General features: G+C 43.1%; 1 protein-coding gene across 3 annotated transcripts; it reads right to left on the bottom strand.

Annotated features, from left to right (window-relative positions):
* Positions 1-226: 226 nt before the first annotated feature.
* Positions 227-18,731, bottom strand: ZNF622 (zinc finger protein 622). 3 transcript variants are annotated; one of them, XM_075921452.2, is made up of 8 exons: positions 18,574-18,690; positions 15,387-15,578; positions 14,462-15,073; positions 13,163-13,399; positions 11,619-11,781; positions 11,198-11,313; positions 3,596-3,739; positions 227-585 (listed from the first exon to the last, which is right to left on the bottom strand). In XM_075921452.2, exons 2-8 carry the CDS (start codon positions 15,415-15,417, stop codon positions 458-460), a joined length of 1,431 nt encoding a protein of 476 aa, XP_075777567.2. In that variant the 5' UTR covers positions 15,418-15,578; positions 18,574-18,690; the 3' UTR covers positions 227-457. The 3 variants fall into 3 exon arrangements, with proteins under 3 accessions (XP_075777567.2, XP_006126163.3, XP_025041920.3); XM_006126101.5 differs by lacking the exon at positions 15,387-15,578 and having other exon boundaries at positions 18,574-18,731; XM_025186135.3 differs by lacking the exons at positions 15,387-15,578; positions 18,574-18,690 and adding an exon at positions 18,207-18,567.
* Between the last annotated feature and the right edge of the window lie 302 nt (positions 18,732-19,033).

Below are 19,033 nucleotides of genomic sequence, written 5' to 3'. Positions count from 1 at the left end.
ACAATTTTTCTACATTACTCCAGAAGGGCAGAGGCCCATGCCTCAATCTTACTTCAGAGCTCTGAGGCTTATAATCAGAATCTTCTCCTAGTCTCCCCTCCACTCTCATCCCCCTTTCCCTGCCTCGGTTTTCTGTAATTGAGCTAAGGAACCAAAAATTGAGCTGTTTAATCAACACCTACTGCATAAAGACGGATACTAGTACAATGCACACGATCTACATCAGTGACTAACCCACACCACATACTTTATTTGGACACAAATTTGGTGTGCCAACAGTTATTAGAATACAAGAGCTCTTCACAAGACTTATCAGGAGGAGAAGGAATAGTAGCATCCAAGGAGCTGATAGGCAGATAGCAAGTTCTATTTTAATGACAGATACTTCCCACCCCCAAAGGCACTAGCTATTATTTCTCCTCTACAGGAGCAAGCTCTGTACAGCGGATGAGGCAGCTCAGAATCTGACTTGCATCCGGAAATGCATCTGCTTTGTCGCATTGTTACTCATGCCTGTCTTCAGCATCCACTTAGACTTCATCCTCTGAAGATACTGCATGTCACGTTCGCATGCTAGTGCTGTTCCTTTTGTAAAGGAAAAATGGGTAAAAAGTTAGTAGATTGCAAGACTGCAAACTGACTTCAGATATAAGGCCTTGCCTTTTGCTTCACCAATCTAGTTACCCTGGTATAATATTCTGTATCAACACTTATTTTGGAATAAGAATGGCTTTTTTCATTTTAGCTTTACCAAGTTCCAAAGAAATGGACACTAAGCTGAAAGAGGTCTCATGTTGAAGTAAGTGTCCAACAGGGGGCTTATACCTATATAACCATCAGTTTAAATTCACAAAGCTCTATGTGGATACAACTTTGTATCAGCTGATCCACGGGGCTCTACTTTTGGAAGATGCAGTGCCAAAGGAGAAGAACTTGGCGCCGCCACTACTAGGAGGCAGTGGTCTGCACTGGCATATGGCTGTACTGCCCATTAGACCCACCCTGTCTGAACAAGGGTTTGCTTGTTCAGAGATCAAGATCTAAATAAGGGAAGACGAGGGTGAGGGGGCGAGTTTTTGAATGGCTACAGAGCTGAAACAGACGTAAATTAATTGAGTAACTTCCTTGAGCCTCTGTATGGGGCTTAATAGGCAGCTGCTCAGACATGCAGCTTAGAGGGAACTTAGCTGGGGTCACAGATTACCATATTAAATGGCAAATACAGGAGATGCTACCATTCATAGAAGAAGGAAGAGTGCCACACAGATGGATAGGTAATCTTAATCATTGTCATCAATCTTAGGCAAAGAAACTATTAACCATAAAACTCTGCACATTCGAGGGGGGTGGGGGGAGAAGAGGAGGACCACCTTATTTTGTAGTCAGCACAATATATGTTCCGAAGTGTCAAAAATGTGTTTAGAATTCAGTTCTAGACTAATCCTCTGAAGTATTCTAAGAACAAAATGGCCATACTGGGTCAGACCAAAGGTCCATCCAGCCCAATATCCTGTCTGCTGACACTGGCCAATGCCAGGTGCCCCAGAGGGAGTGAACAGAACAGGTAACGATCAAGCGATCTCTCTCCTGCCATCCATCTCCATCCTCTGACAAACAGAAGCTAGGGACACCATTCCTTACCCATACTGGCTAATAGCCATTAATGGACTTAACGTCCATGAATGTATCTAGTTCTCTTTTAAACCCTGTTATAGTCTTAGCCTCCACAACCTCCTCAGGCAAGGAGTTCCACAGGCTGACTATGCGCTGTGTAAAGAAGAACTTCCTTTTGTTTGTTTTAAACCTGCTACCCATTAATTTCATTTGGTGGCCCCTCGTTCTTATATTATGGGACCAAGTAAATAAAGTATTCTGCCATACTTTACACTTAACTAGGTTTGTGCATAGTACAATAGTGCACAAATACAACAGTACAGGAGCAAAGAGAAATACATTAGCACAAATTAAGGGAGAATAAACCAACATCTCCTTTATTTTCTACACAGATTCATCCCTCATAACTTCATATCACCCTACTACAACAGGGAAGTTTCAGGCTTCTACACAAATACACTTTTGCAACAAGAAGCAGTGAGACTATAATCAATTTAGATATATGCAAGGGTTGCCTTCTCAAAAAGCAGGGCTGGAATGGCAAATTTCTACACTCTATTGTGCTTATGTGCCTGAAATGAAGAGGACTAGAACAAGAGGGGATACCTAAAAGTCAGATACTATGCAGGGGTATGTCTACACTACAGCACTAATTTGAACTAACTTAGTTCGAATTAGTTAATTCGAACTAAGCTAATTCAAACTAACACATCCAGACTAAAAAACTAGTTTGAATTAGCATTTTGCTAATTCAAACTAGCATGTCCACATTAAGTGGACCCTGAACCGGGGGTAAGGATGGCCGGAAGCAGTGCCGGCAGGGCATCAGATGAGGACTTAGAGTGTTGAGATGCTGTCTCAGGCTAGCCGAGGGCTGTGCTTAAAGGGACCCGACCCCCACCCCGGACAGACAGTTCTCAGGGGTGCCCCTCTTGCAAAGCAGTCCTAGCTTGGATTGCCCGGAGTACCCACACTGGGCACATCACAGCACTCGGCCATCAGCCCGGCTGCACTTGCCGCAGGCTGCCATCTGGGGAGGGGGGCAATTGGGGGGCTGCAGGAGAGCTTCCACCCCCAGAAGCCCACAGAGCCACCTCAGTCCTCCCCATCAGGAGCTCGTACCCCATTCCTCCCTCACCTCCTTCCACTTTCCCCACCTCTTGCAGTCTCGGGCAAGCTCCCGGGAGCCGCCAGCCTGGTCCCAGGAAGAGGGGGAGGGCTGGGGGGCATCGGGTGGCTGGCTCAAGCCGTGCCAGGTGCAGGGTCTGCTAGCTGGGTGCTGGCAGGCTTGCACCTGGCACGGGCACCGTAGCCAGCCCGTGCCCCTTTAAGTGGTCCGGGACCGGGCAATAGAGTTTCCCTGGTGTTGGCCAGAGCGGCCACCAGGGAAAGCTGGGGAGGGCTAGCCTCCCACTAGTTCGAATTAAGGGGCTATACACCCCTTAATTCGAACTAGTAAGTTCGAACTAGGCTTAGTCCTCGTGGAATGAGGTTTACCTAGTTCGAACTAAGCGCTCCGCTAGTTCAAATTAAGTTTGAACTAGCGGAGCGCTTGTGTAGCGCCTATCAAAGTTAATTCGAACTAACGTCCGTTAGTTCGAATTAACTTTGTAGTGTAGACATACCCCAGGAGACAAGATCAAAGTTTTACCACAGAGCTTCGATTCTCCCCTCTGCCCTTCCTCCTAAATCTTCACCTACCAGAAACTTAGTTTTTCCCTTGCAAAAGCGATACTGCTCTTTGCTAGAAAGCTCTGAATCTGACAACATGTAGCAGTATCTACATGGAGATTGTACTATAGGTGTGCTTCCACAGCAAGCAGCAGCAAATCTTAAAGCGTGGGAAAACTGACTTGGGCTCATAGTATATCGCTAACAATAGATGGTTGAACTGGACAAGAAACCAGGCTCTGTCACCCATCCTCCTCCAAGAATACAGGCTCAAAAAGAGAGTTTAAAGAACTTAAAATTTGTCACTTACCTGTACTGCTTGTCCAGCCTAGAGCTTTGTACTGTTGCAACACCCTGCCTACTGCCTTCTTATTTTTAGTAATAGCCACTGCTCTTGACAAACCAAACCGCTGCTTGTAGTATCGCATCAAAGAGCGGTGACCAACTCTGGCACCTGTTACACAAGAGAATATTTAACAGTTTAAGTCAAGCAAAATGAAACAGCCTTTGAAGCAAATTAATCACCCAGGTGTCTCTGGAAATTAATCTTACTGAGGACTGACTTTTTAGGACTATGATAAGAGAGACACTAATGTAGCAGCTTCTACCACGCATCATATGCTGAGGAAAGGAAAAACAGAAAAAAACCCAGCAGTTCAACTAAAGGATGCTTAGGAATTATAAAAGCCTACAGTAGGAAGATTTAATTAAAGGCAAGAAATGGAAAGACAGACTGTTAGTTTTGTTGCAAGGATTTGGGCCAGCTTTCTAATGCTCAAAGGTACCATTATAAAAGCAGATAGTCTAAAGCGTACAGGCCAAAGAATTTCCCCTAGTAATTCCTGCATCAAGTCCAACAACTTCTGGCTGAACTAGAGCATTTCACTTAGAAGCCATCTCCTCTTGATTTAGGGGTCAGTAGGAGTCATTGTCCTGACAAAACTATTTAAATTCACTAAGGTTCTCTACCACTTGCAAAATGATGGAGATGATCAATCTGAGTAGTGCAGAGTCAAAAAAAAAAAAAATTGGGTCCACTGTCAAGATTTATATAGCACCATAAACAGAGAGGACTTACATTTACATGGCACCCTGCTTTGCAATTGATCAAGTAGGCAGCTGAGTAAACACTCTATTTTACAATTCAGGTGTACAGGAGAGATTTCCTAATTATATGTTTACTACCAAATCAGAACAAAGATTGGTAAGGTAAGGTGAGCTGTGTTATTTCTGAAAAGTCCCTTCTTGTTTTGTGACCTCTGATGAGTAAAAGCCTCTAACCATCACTGGAATAAATTTTTTTTTTTTTTTTAAAGAAACTGACATTTTTGGTAGGCAATCCTAAGTAGTGAAAACAGGAAACGTAATTTCCTGACAAAATACAGTCCCAATTCTGCACGCTTCTATTTAAATGTTCCATGGAGACCACCAGACTCCAACCACACAATCGCTAACAGGATTAGGTAACGAAACTCTAAACTGCTTCACGATCAGTTACTACTTTATGATCCCCTGTTGAACTCATGCATAAACAAAATTAGAAGGGCTGACATTCCCCCTCTCACTGGAAAATAAAGAAAAATGGGGACTCCGTACCCAAAATGCTTAATTCCACAAGGATGAGCATTTATGACAAGAGAACAAATGCTTGTTTTCTGTTTGTCAACAGTAATGGTAAAACCCTAGTGCTAACAGTTGTCTATTTTTGATGATAGCTTTTATATGAATTTTATGTGCACCAAGGCATGTGTGAATGTGCACCACCAGTAAAAACACAAACCTAGCTGTGGGCACTCCGCTAATTAGTTGGGCAGCATTTGAATTTCTGATGAGCAACTGCACAATTTACAAGGAATACTGCATGGCTCTGCTTCCTCGGCCTTGTTTGTCCTGTAAGCTGAAACAGTGATTGGTGCTAGAAAGACGTGTGACCATGCCACCTGGTGCCGGAATCCATTTTGACCCTGGTATTTTGCAATGGGAAGGCAAACAAAGGGTTCCACTCTGGGGGAAAGTCTATTTAAGCAATGGGAAGCTATCAGTTTGGTCTTCAGCGGGCTTTTGAAACTGCCTGGCACACCCCAAGAGGATACAAAGAACTTTGAAAAGGGCTGAAGACCCAGGTCATAGTAAAAGACTGCTCTATTTGAAGCTTATATCTGAAATAAGAATAGCTGTTTACCGTGATAATTTGTAACAAGTTTCTTAGTGGATTAGAATTAGCTATGCATTTTCTGTTCAAATGAGTAACTGACTTTGATCTGTCTGTTCATTGATAAAGAGAACTTACCTCACAAGCTTTAAGTTTTACATGAAGACACAGACTGATTTGGGGTTTTGAGCCCTGTTGGGGGCTGAGCCCTAGAACTGAGTCCTCCCAGAGCTGAAGTGGTTCAGTGTCTGTATGTCTTGTCTGGAATGGGGGGAGAGGGAGACGAGGATCTGGCCCAGCAGCACAGAGTGGTGGCGATTCCCAGGGGGCAAGGAGGTGGGTGTCTGTGGAACAATCAGCACACTGGGGAACAATCCTAAGGAGACTTCTGTGATCAGACCTTTGGGTCCAGCAATGCTTCTGGCCCCCAACCTGACCATGCTCCAGCCCTGGAGCATCGATGGGGTCACCAGCAATCCTGGATAGGGGTGCTGCTGGACTAGAGGAGTCTGAATTATAGAAGTTCAACCTTTATTGCACCACAAAGAGGAACATAGATCCTTTTAAGTGCTACTTTATTAGCCTTTCCATGCACTGAAATGGTGAATACTACAACTTTATCACAGTAACATGCAATAAATACTTATTGAACCTTTGCAGAGAAAGGCTGGCTGATTATTTACATGTTGTGGAATAAAAAAAAATAGGAAAGTTTGAAAGTACAACAGCACCCTCAAGTGATTTCCCATCATCGATAAATTTAAAGATGAAGCAGTGGTACCCTTTGTGCATCACTAAACAGCCACTGGAGTAGCTACAATTTAGTGAGCAAATCATCCATTTATTCATTTACACGCCAATATTTTCCAATTTTTTTCTACCTAAAAACTAATGGGGATGATCACTAAAACCCAAAGTATTTGTGCATTCTTATATCATGAAAAAGAACAAATGGCAGATCAAGAAGTGCTTTTTTGTTTAAAAAAAAAAAAAATCACACATATCAGGTCTGTAATATGCCTGATATTACACTGAGAAAAATAGGATTTTTCACAAGAGTCTTTATAGAATACATTCTTATAGGCACACCAGAGCATGTATTTCTCCTGTATATAGCTGTAGAAGACCTGGCAACATATATTTTAGATTTTATACTAGAGAAACTATTAAACTGGATTTTACCAAAAGGAGGAAAATTTTCAGATGAATAAAAGGGAGTTTGGCACTTATCTTCCACATCATTGCAGTCAAACAAAAGCAGAAGAAAATGCCTCTCCTCTAATCTTTCAATTTTAGCCAATTTAGACTGAGTTATTCGTAGTGACAATGTAGTTTTATTTTTAAGATGGGGGTCCCTTCAGCTCAGTTGCTCAAGAGGAAAGCTCTCTTTTGATTAAAGATTTAATATCTAAACCTTCAACAGGATGTGGAGAAAGCTCCTACTTTAGTTCTCTGGTCATTCAGCAAAAATAGGACACACAATGCAATATTCCTGATATTTTTGAAGTTTTAATAAACAGTCTAGTCTCTAGCACCACAACTGCTTTTCATGCCATCTTTAACCAATCATAGAATACTAGGACTGGAAGGGACCTCTAGAGGTTATCGAGTCCAGTCCCCTGCCCTCATGGCAGGACCCAGTACTGTCTAGACCATCCTTGATAGACATTTATCTAACCTACTCTTAAATATCTCCAGAGATGGAGATTCCACAACCTCCCTGGGCAATTTATTCCAATGTTTAACAACCCTGACAGTTAGGAACTTTTTCCTAACGCCCAACCTAAACCTCCCTTGCTGCAGTTTAAGCCCATTGCTTCTTGTTCTATCCTCAGAGGCCAGGAAGAACAATTTTTCTCCCGCCTCCTTGTGACACCCTTTTAGATACCTGAAAACTGCTATCATGTCCCCTCCCAGTCTTCCTTTCCAAACTAAACAAGCCCAATTCTTTCAGTCTTCCTTCATAGGTCTTGTTCTCTAGACCTTTAATCATTCTTGTTGCTCTTCTCTGGACCTTTGCCAATTTCTCCACATCTTTCTTGAAAGGTGGTGCCCAGAATTGGACACAATACTCTAACTAAGACCTAATAAGCACAAAGTAGAGGAGAAGAATGACTTCTTGTGTCTTGCTTACAACCAGGGCTCGACAATTAAGGTAATCGTCTCACCACGGGCGAATAAATTATAGCCTGGCATGGCACCGCAGTGCAATCAGCGCACGTGCGGCGCAGTCTGCGCATCCGCAGCCTGCTGAACCACGTGGCTGGAGAGCAGGGCTAGCCACGGCTCGGCAAACCCTGCTTACAACACATTTGTTAATGCATTCTAGAATCATGTTTGCTTTTCTTGCAACAGCGTCACACTGTTGACTCATATTTAGCTTATGGTCAACTATAACCCCTAGCTCCCTTTCTGCCGTACTCCTTCCTAGACAGTCGCTTCCCATTCTATATGTGTGAAACTGATTGTTCCTTCCTAAGTGGAGCACTTTGCATTTGTCCTTATTAAACTTCATCCTATTTACCTCAGATAAGTGGTTCCCAAACTTTTCAGCATCATGCCCCCTTGATTTTTGAGAAATCCTCACGCGCCCTACCCTCAAAAAAACAGCAAAACTTGTTGGAGGGGATTAATAGGAGGGCTGGGTTGCGTTGCACCCCCCCCCCCCCCAGGGGAGCATGCCCCCTAGTTTGGGAACCCATGCCTCAGACCATTATTCCAGTTTGTCCAGATCATTTTGAATTATGACCCTGTCCTCCAAAGCAGTTGCAACTCCTCCCAGCTTGGTATCATCTGCAAACTTAATAAGAGTACTCTCTATGACAATATTTAAATAGTTGATGAAGATATTGAACAGAACCGGTCCCAAAACAGACCCCTGTGGAAGCCAACTTGTTATGCCCTTCCAGCAGGATTGTGACCCGTTGATAAGTCCTCTCTGAGAACGGTTATCCAGCCAGTTATGCACCCACCTTATAGTAGCCCCACCTAAGTTGTATTTGCCTAGTTTATTGATAAGAATATCATGGGAGACCATATCAAATGTCTTACTAAAGTCTAGGTATACCACGGTACTGCTTCTCCCAAGTCTAGGTATACCACATCCACCGCTTCTCCCTTATCCACAAGACTCGTTATCCTATCACATTGGTTTGACATTATTTGTTCTTTACAAATCCATGCTGGCTGTTCCCTATCACTTATTATCTTCCCAGTGTTTGCAGATTATTTCCTTAATTACTTGCTCCATTATCTTTCCTGGCACAGAAGTTAAACTGACTAGTCTGTAGTTTCCAGGGTAGTTCTTATTTCCCCTTTTTAGAGATAGGCATTATATTTGCCCTTTTCCAGTCTTCTGGAATCTCGCCTGTCTTCTCTGATTTTCCAAAGATAATAGCTAAAGACTCAGATACCTTCTCTATCAGCTCCTCAAGTATTCTAGGATGCATTTCATCAGGCCCTGGTGACTTGCAGACATCTAACTTTTCTAAGTGATATTTAACTTGTTCTTTTTTTATTATTATTTTATCTTCTAAACCTAACCCCTTCCTACTAGCATTCACTATGTTAAGCATTCCTTCTTCAGACTTCTCAGTGAAGACTGAAACAAAGAAGTCATTAAGTTTCTCTGCCATTTCCAAGTTTCCTGTTACTGTTTCTCCCTCCTCACTGAACAATGGGCCTACCCCGTCCTTGGTCTTCCTCTTGCTTCTAATATGTCTATAGTATTTCTTCTTGTTTCCCTTTATGTCTACAGCTAGTTTGAGCTCATTTTGTGCGTTTGTCTTTCTAATCTTGCCCCTGCATTCCTGTATTGTTTACCTATATTCATCCTTTGTAATTTGTCCTAGTTTCTATTTTTTATATGACTCTTTTTTATTTTTAGATCATGCAAAATCTCCTGGTTAAGCCAAGCAGTCTTCTGCCATATTTTCTATCTTTCCTATGCAGCGGAATAGCTTGCTTTTGGGCCCTTAATAGTGTCCCTTTGAGAAACTGCCAACTCTCTTCAGTTGCTTTACCCCTCAGTCTTGCCTCCCATGGGACCTTACCTACCAGCTCCCTGAGCTTACCAAAATCTCCCTTCCTGAAATCCATTGTCTTTAATTTGCTGTTCTCCCTTCTACTATATCGTAGAATCACAAACTCTATAATTTCATGATCACTTTCACCCAAGCTGCCTTCCACTTTCAAATTCTCAACCAGTTCCTCCCTATTTGTTAAAATCAAATCTAGAACAACTTCCTCCCAGTAGCTTTTTCAGCCTTCTGAAATAAAAAGCTGTCTTCAAAGCAGCCCAAGAAATTACTGGATAGTCTGTGCTCCACTGTGTTATTTTCCCAGCATATATCTGGATAGTTGAAGTCCCCCATCACCACCAAATCCTGCGTTTTGGATTATTTTGTTAGTTGTTTAATAAAAAGCCTCATCCATCTCTTCCGCCTGGCTAGGTGGCCTGTAGTAGACCCCCCTAACATGACATCAGCCTTGTTTTTTACCCCTATGTAACATAAAAAAACCCCAAGAGAGTACTACAAAAGCAAGGGGGTTCCATCATTGCAGATAACCTTTATTCACACTTCCACATGCATTTCCTATAGCACCTACTACTGTTTCACGTGATACACACAAGATTATTGTAACTAAGATTAGAATAATAGATTCCTAGGGCTGGAAGAGACCACAAGGAGGTCATCAAGTTCAGTCCCCTGCCCAAAGCAGGACCAACCCTAATTAAAACATCCCAGCCAGAACTTTGTCAAGCCAGGACTTAAAACCTCCATTGATGAAGATTTCACCACCTCCCTAAGTAACCCATTCCAGTAACTCACCACTCTCCTAGTGAAACAGTTTTTCCTAATATCCAACCTAGGCCTCCCCCATTGTAACTTGAGACCATAGCCCCTTGTTCTGCTATCACTACTTAGAACAGCCTCTCCATTGTCTTTAGATCAGAGGAAAGATTTTATTTCACCCTTTTTCACTGCATATTTGTCAGCACTTTACAGGATCCAAGGGATATGCTGATATTAAGCCTATACAAGGGATCTTTGTGTGTCAAACCTCACACCATTTTCAAAGCATCCAGACTTAGTGTAGAAATTAAATACACAAAGAACAATATGTGGTTGTTTAATGAAATTAATATGAGTAACAGGTTGTCAAAACTGGTTTATGAGCAGGTTCCATTGTGTATTACTACACTGGAAGAACTTATCTCCGTAAGATATATTGCAACAAAGTGCACATTACAGTCTAGCATGCATGAAGTCAGTCAAGGGCAAATAAGAGAAAGTGACGTCCAAAGAAACACACGCCAATGCAGGAGGATGACAAGAAAAAGGAGTCTTGTAAATTTCAATTTGAGCAAATTTAATAAGAGCATTTTAAAATGAAAACAAGTCTTCAGTTTGAAAACTGGAAGAACAGAATTTGAGATCAAAGCAGATGAAGGATAAGTGAATGTCAAACTGCGTGCTATGAAACAAAAATAGGAATTGTTGGCAATAATTTAAACTACAGTAAAGTCAAGAATATCGCTCAGCGGTGGGCAACCTGCAGCCCATTGAGGTTGTGTGTGTGACCCTCCTGACATTTGTTTACTGTTGCCCATATAAAAGGTTACCAGATTCTGTTTGTTTTTATTCACATTATGCAGCCCACTGAGATGCAGGGGGGCCACTTGTGTGGCCCGCTCATTAGCCTAGGTTGTCCATCACTAAGATGAATGCTACAACAAAAAGTATCTATTCTACGTACCTGAAGGGAGAATCAATTCCATACTTTCATCATCATATTCTAAATTCTTCCCTGCTGGGAACTCTTCAGTCATCATCGTCACATCCTCCCCTTCCCTGTGATCAGGGTAACTGCTCCTATGGAACAATTGCAGCAGCTGCTAAAATACACATGAATAGCAGCTCCATTTCAAAACTGTCCTATCTAAACCAAGCATGCTGTAAACTTGTTAAGTCTCAGCATAGTGACAGGCTCCACTGATATCAGGGTTACCAATCTTTTTCACTATGTTTTAATATAGACAGTTCTCTGGGAGCACCTCCCCTTCCCCTCTCAATTCAATTCTACCGCATCAATGTTGCAACAAACTTTTAAATGCTATTCATATAAAAAAGTCCAGTAATATATGACCAGCCAGCTCCCCACTGAGCTAAAATCATACCTAAAATCATAGAAGTCTGCAAATTCCAAGGCAGCATCCCCATCTGTGAAGAGCTTGCAGTGGCTTTTATCATTCATATGAGCCTTCACTGCTTCTGTTGAATAGAAGGATTTCCCCTTCTCATTGCACCACAAGCAGATTTTCCCAACACCAACTTTTTCTCCTAGGGGGAAAAAAAGGGTATCATTTTGAGTTTACACTCCATTCAATTATCAGTTTCAACATCCCTGACATCCATGACTCAGGTCTCCCATTCATTGCAAATGGGAGACCTGAGTCATTCCAAATTAGAGAATCACTGGCTGGAACTGAATTAAGGCTCTGGTCCCTCCGAACTAAAGAATTAAAGAATAATTACAATGACAGAACAAAGGGCAGCATACACTCTGGACAAAAGCTCTCTGTGAAATGCTATAAAATAGAAAATGCACAAAATAAGGTGCTCTCTCATCCTGTGGCAAGAGCTTTAGTAAGGATAGAATAATATTGAATCTACTTTTGTTACAGCAGTTCCACTGCAAATGGAATATTTACTCTCTCGTACATCTGAAAATATTTGCATCATTTACATTGGTTGAGTAATAGGCACAACCAGTGTAACTATTTTAGAACTTGAGGTTTTTTGCATAAACCTCATGCTGCATGGTTTAAACTAGGGCTATCAAGCAATTAAATAAACCGATCACAATTAAACAGAATGCCATTTATTTAAATTTTTTGGATGCTTCCTACATTTTTATATATTGATTTTAATTAGAGTAAAATGCATATAGGCATCACTTTATATTAATTTGCATTACAAATATTTGCACTATAAACAAACAAAAATTCAGGCCACCTAATATAAGTACTATAGTGTAATCTCTATCATAACAGTTGAACTTACAAATAACTATGTTCAAAACACCTGCGTTCAAAAATAAAATGAAGTAAAACATTAAGCTATAAAGTCCACTCAGTCCTACTTCTTGTTCAGTCACTCAGGGAAAGTCCTCACTTGCTGAGCTCGACCGGGTCTAGCATAGACCTATAAATTGAACATGGAAGGCAGCTCTGGCTGGAGTTTGTACTTCTTGCAGTCATGGAAAGCTGACGGGAGCATTTGCTCCCATCAGCCTCCTGCAGTGGGGATGGTGCCAAGCCTGGCTTAAGGCAAGCTGACTCCAGCTACATCTACTATGTTTGCATGATGTTCTTCCAGGTGTGTAGACCTGGCCTAAGACAAATAAGTTTGGTTACAATTTGCAGGAGATAATGCTGCCCACTTCTTGTTTACAATGTCATCTGAAGTGAGAAGAGGTGTTCTCATAGCACCGTTGTAGCTGATGCTGAAAGATATTTACATGCCAGATGCACTAATAATTCTTGTATTCCCTTCATACTTCAACCACCATTTCAAAGGACATGCATTCATGTTGACAACAGGTTCTGCTCAATAACTATGCAAAGCAAAGTGGACTGATGCATGTTTCATTTCATTTTTTGAGTCACTTTTAAAATATACCTACCCTTGGTATTTAACTGTTGGGGGTGGTCATACTTACCCAAGTACTTAATCAGTCCCCTGAGATCCACAAGGTATTCTATATCCGGAATAAAGAAACTGTGGGCTTTTGTCATATGGGCCACATTTTTCATGAGAGAGCTTGAATGGTGAGGACAAAACAAGCAGTCTGTGAATGGCACTGCACCAGCAGAAGTCTGTTTCTCATCTTCATCCACTGCACTTTCCATCTGCTCATCTTCAGACTCAACTTCATCAGAATCCATGTCCTCCCAGCCTTTCAGTACAATTTAAAAAACACTAAGTTTATTTACATTTTTCCCCCCAAACAATCATAATCTATATGCTCTAGTACAGAATACGCTTACAATATAAATTACAAACTAATACAAAATGTTACGTGTTCTTATTAGGGATATTAAAAAGTGGTTAATTAGGTAACCATTTAACCACTAAGATTTTCAGTGGTTACACGCTGCGGGCTCTGCAGTATAAAGCTTACATGGCAGAGTTGGCAACCAGGGCATGCCTGGAGCCAGTTCCCAGCCCCACTCCCATGGAGCCAGCTGCGCTGTGGGCTCTGCAATATAAACTTTATACTTCAGAACCCATAATGCAAGGTGTCTTCCAGCTCCCGACCCCACTCCCAGGGATCTGGCTGCCGCCTCTCATTGCAGGGTCTGATATGGAACCCCCCAGTGCAGGCAACAGTGGGCTCTCCAGGAGTGGGGCTGGGAGCTAGCGTATAACCATTATGGTAACCAATAAGCTCATGCAAAATGATTATTACTACATCCCTAGTTCTAATTACTATACAGAAATTAAAATCAAGTGATGAGCCCATACTGCTATCAATAAAACTAACTTACAAAGAAATGACAGAAACTTAAGGCAAAACTGAAAATTGCTCAGGAAAAGGTTCACCAGATCTAAGAATTTAGGTACAATTTTCTTGAACATGAAAATCCTCTTGCTGTTTGGAAGCAAAATTATTAATGTACCATGTAACATTAAAACAAAGCATAACCGGTAAATAACACAATTCTGTCAAACATGAGGATCTAATGTCTAATAATTAGGACCTTTTTATAGAAGAAAAAAAGTGATGAATGAGATTACTGGACACTAAGCCTTGCTAGACTTTAATCTTTCTACCCTCTTCATAGCAGGTTCTCTTTTGATGAATCTCATTAGGAAAAAAAGCCACCCCCATGGAATTGTGTTTTCCTTCCTCCCCTATATTTTTTAAAAAAACTACAACATGGGACTTCTACCCACAACCAATAACCAAATTTGCATAGCCAGAGCCACCACTTTACCACCTTGCAGGTTTTCTTACCTTCCATATCCTCATCTTTCTCGCCATCCTCTGCACCCTGTTTCACCAGCTTCCTTGCTTGCTGTTCAAACCACTGTAGCCTTGGAGGTTTTTCCAATCTCTCTCTGCTCTGTGACAAATCACCTCCAGCAGAAGTTGCAGAGCTGACTGTATCAGTTGGGAGCAATGGTATCTTCTTTGGAGATAAGGATGGCTGGGCCCTGATGGCTTGCTGAATAGCTGTATTCATTGCATCTTTGTTTAAACTCTCCTGGCCCAGTCCCTTTTCCAGATTCTTCTCATTTAAGGTTTCTACTTCCTTGCTGACAGCCTGGACAGCTTTTTTTTCAAGATCTAGGTGCTTCTTGGACTTCAAATGGTTCTCATAGGCATTAAAAGTAGAGAACCTCTTGCTGCAAGCTGTACAGTAGGTTGCAGTGTCTTTGTTCTGTTCCTCTGCCACTGCTCGCTGTGCTAGAACTCTCTCTTGGAAATTCTCAACAGTGACAGGTGGCATGTCAGCAACTTTCCTCTTTAGATTGTATCTATGCCAGTCGGTTTTGTAGTGGGCACGCTGAAAGTCAGCATCTTTAAAAGCCACACGGCAAGTGATGCAGGTAAAAGATGCCATTACTAGGAAGTAAAGAAAGGCAGCATGTCAAAAGAAAATTATCAGAAGATGGCAGGAGGAGGAAACATGAAAGAGAAGCCAGTGTCAGGTCCCCGCTTTTTTGAACAACTGCACGTTTGATGCAATCCTGGGGCAAGAGTGTTAGTAAAGTTTAAGAAACATTGATAATGTATTAGACAATGGAAGGGATAAACAAAGATATAAAATTAGTCACAACTATCAAAAATGTGCTATTTGTATTATCATAGCACCTAAAATCTCTCTTAATGAACAAGGACCCCAACTGTGCTAGGAAAGCAAAAAGATGGCCCTTACTCCAAGATGATGTATTTATAGATCTTTTCATTCTTCATCAAAGAGCAAACTCCTGAAGCATCATGCTGACTAGAGTCAAGAGACTGAGAAAGCTTTCAGTTGATTTTCAGCATTTTGTGTACAATCAATGACACATGTTATCCATTAGAATCAGTTCTCCCCATTCATAGGCAAGACTCTCCTAAATATCAACTGGAAGAGTTAAATAGGAAGATGTCACTGCAGAACAACAAAAGCTGGCAGAGAACATATTTTATGTTTGTAAAACACCCAGCATGAGTCCCTCTGCTTGATTGGAGATACATACCAACAATGGCAAAAGTTATCATTAACTCTTCTTTGTGATACTGCTATGGTAATAATAATAATAATAATCAGGGCTCGCCGAACTGCGGCGAGCCCTGCTCGCTAGCCGCACTGTCCGGCAATCTGCGCATGCGCAGATCGCCCAAACCCAGCTCTTCCAGATTGCAATCTACTCGTCACGGGCAAGTAGATTGCATTATTTGTCGAGCCCTTATAATAAAAATAAAAACCAGGATGGACACAAAGTTCACAAATTGAGATCACACCCACCATTCCTGTATACAGAAGTGACTAAACTAAAGCATAGAAAAATGTCTATAATAGAGAGGAAAAAAGTCCCAAAAGTTCCAGCATACAAAAACTGAAATCCCTTCAAGGGTACTAACATGCAGAATTCAGTATTAGAAAACTCCCACAAACACTAAAAGAGACTAAAAGGTGTGGATTTTAAGCAGAGGATGGGTAAATTTCAGAACTGACATTTCCTTTTGGAAGCCAGCATTTGCCTTTCCTGCATTTCTTATCGGTAAATGCAAAGTAAAAAATTCATATACACAAGGGAAAAAAAACATGGAAAATGCTCATTTATAAGAAACACAGAAATAAAGAATTACATTATTATACATAACCCATTTAATTTAGAAGAGAAAAAAAAGTCACTCATTCTTCAGTGGGAAATAGTTCACTCAACTAACTGTAGGATCATATGCTGTTAAGCCAGCACTTCTGTTATATGCACTTACTTTCATCTATAGCTTTCACTTTAAAAAAGCTAAAGTGAAAATTTTCTCTCTTGTGTGTGGCTTAGGGGCAAACACTGAGATATAGCTGAATTTTTGAAACAAGTCTGTTATTGGATTTCATCTAATTTTTGAAAGTTAGGTTATTTGCTATTGGTCTTCTATCAAATCTGATTTCTGCTACTTTAACATGCCATCAAATCAACAGCTTAGGAACACAAGAACAGACATACTGGCTCAGACTAAAGGTTCATTTAGCCTCATAAGCCTGTCTTTGAACAGTGGCAAATGCCAGGCACTTCAGAAGGAATCAACAAGTGAGCCATCGGACATTGTCCATTCTCAACTTCTGGCTGCTAGGGACACTTCAAAGCATCGTTTTGCATTCCTGCCAATCCTGGATAACCACCATTGATAGACCTATCCTCCATGAGCTTATCTAGTTCTTTTTAAAACCCTGTTATAGACTTGGCCTTCACAACATCCTCTTGCAGAGTTCCACAGGTTGACTGTGCATTGTAGGATGAAAAACTTCCTATTGTTCATTTCAAGCCTCCTGCTCATTAATTTCATTTGGTGTCCCTTAGGTTTTGTGCTCTTGAGAAGTAAACAACACTTCCTAATTTACTTTCTCCAAACTGGCATGGTTTTATAAATCTCTAACATATTCCCCTTAGTCATCTGTTTTCTAAGATGAGAAGTTCCAGGCTTATTCCTTTCTCCCCATATAAAAACTGTTCCATATGACTACAGGTTGCACCTCTGAAAACCAGTACTCTATGGTCCGGCAACATCTGTGGTCTGGCAGGACTACAGATGTTCCTGGACCAGAGAGCCCCAGAGCCTAATGGCAGGAGGGCCAGCAGCCCGGCGAGGGACAGTGGAGCTGGAGGAGTGCTGTGTTGGGGTCAGGGACTGAAGAATCCTGGCAGTGTGGAGTCAAGAGGCTGGGGAAACCCAGACACCTATGGCAGCATGGGGCCAGAAGCAGTAGAAGCCCAGTGCCTCCAGCAGCATGGGCTCAGGGAATTGGAGAAGCCCATCCGCCAATGGCAGCCTGCGGCAATGTGGAACCAGAGAACCCGACAGCCAGTGGCAATGTGAGGTAGGGGGCCAGAGAAGCCCGGCTGCCCGCCGCAGAGCAGAGCTGAGGAAATCTGGATTCATGCAGCAGCACAGGCCAGGACCAGAGAACCCCAGCCACCAAAGACAGCCTGGTGTCAGCAGGGCAGGGGAGAAGGGGCCGGAGGCAGGGGGCCAGCTGGCTCCAGGCCCATGGCAGGGGATGCCTCCCCTGGTTTGGCAAATACTGCCAGGTCCCAACCACACTGGACCAGGGAGGTCCAACCCATAGTCATTTTATTTCCATTTTCTGAACCTTTTCACATTCCAACATTGTTAGAACAACTGCTACTAAGCAGAGAGTTAGCAGAACATAAGAGCTTCTGCTATGTAAGCTAGGAACTAGAATACCTGTGCAAAAATGGGCTGACAAGTAAAATCAATTTCTACAGTCACTTTGCATTTCCGTTTTGGTGGTGTTAAATTAGATAGGCCCCACAGTTACTTTTAAGCACTGTAGGTAGAGTTTAGTGTCAGAAAAAGCCCCTTATCTATGAGGAAACTACAAGGTGAGCGTACAATAGGTATCAACTTAGGTGACTGGGCATGAGATGTAGACACTTCACAACATAAAGAGCATTAAAAACAGGGCTGGCAGGATTCGTTTCCTGACAGGCTGCTTAGTCAACTAACTCGCTCCAACGCTACTTGCCCTCAGCGACCGGCAGCCAGGCCTGTCTCACGCAGCTGAGCCCGGGGATGGAGCAGCCCACTTTGAACTCGAGGGGCCACAATTCGCTCCAGTTTCTGCCTAGGACGCGCAGCTGCCACAGCGCCCCGGACGCTGCGTATCTCCCCGGGCCCTTGCCACGCGTCTGCGCCCTCCCTGGGAAAGCCGCAGGCACGTGGTGCTGGCTGCAGAAGGGCCGGGCTGAGCCACCTTCCCCGAACCCCCCTGCAGCGCAGGGAGCGGCTTCCCGGGCCTCCCCGGCGCGGCGCCCCACAGGCCCGGGGGCACAGGCCGCTCGTGGGCAAGGCCCAGGCAGCCGCGCAGCGCAGGGAGCGGGCGGGCCCCTCACCTCTGGGGTCCCCGGCACCCAGGTGCTGGGCGCGCAGCTACTCGCCGGGCTGGAACGCGAGGACAATCGACTCAGCCGCGAGGATTCCAAAATGGAGCAGGAAGGAATCCCGACAGCCCCGCCCCCGCCAGGCCCCGCCCCCCAACCCCAGTGACGCGCGCCGGCCGGGGCCGCAGGGAGGCGCCTCTCGCTGCTCTGCCTGATCGCCCTCTGCTGGGGCTGCCACAGCCGGGCTCGCGAGCTAGTGCGGTGCAAGGGAAGGCTCGCAGCCCAGGTGCCCTTCAGTGCTGGGGGCTCAGGCCCGGCTCGCAGGCTTCAGCACTCCTGTGTAATAGCCGCTTACAACCCTTTATTTTGACTGCGGAAGCCACTGGCTTAGTCCATTACTAGGAATTGCCTGTGGACAAGTGTGATGATTTTTAAAGAGCCCCTCCCCCCCCATGTAGCCCTGATGGTGTAA

The sequence above is a fragment of the Pelodiscus sinensis genome, chromosome 2 (genome assembly GCF_052426305.1).
Source record: "Pelodiscus sinensis isolate ZL-2025 chromosome 2, ASM5242630v1, whole genome shotgun sequence".
Classification (NCBI taxonomy): Eukaryota; Metazoa; Chordata; order Testudines; family Trionychidae; genus Pelodiscus; species Pelodiscus sinensis.
The sequence above is the reverse complement of the archived record's forward strand: the minus strand, read 5'-3'. Positions and strand labels throughout refer to the sequence as shown.

Bases quoted from the DNA above. Each gene is read 5' to 3' on its own strand.
- ZNF622 (XM_075921452.2), bottom strand. From the start codon at position 15,417: ATGAAAAGATCTATAAATACATCATCTTGGA. The intron at 13,400-14,461 runs GTAAGAAAACCT...TTGTACTGAAAG, and splicing joins GAAAGATGAGGATATGGAAG to GCTGGGAGGACATGGATTCT. The intron at 11,314-11,618 runs GTATGATTTTAG...ATTGTTCCATAG, and splicing joins GCAGACTTCTATGATTTTAG to GAGCAGTTACCCTGATCACA.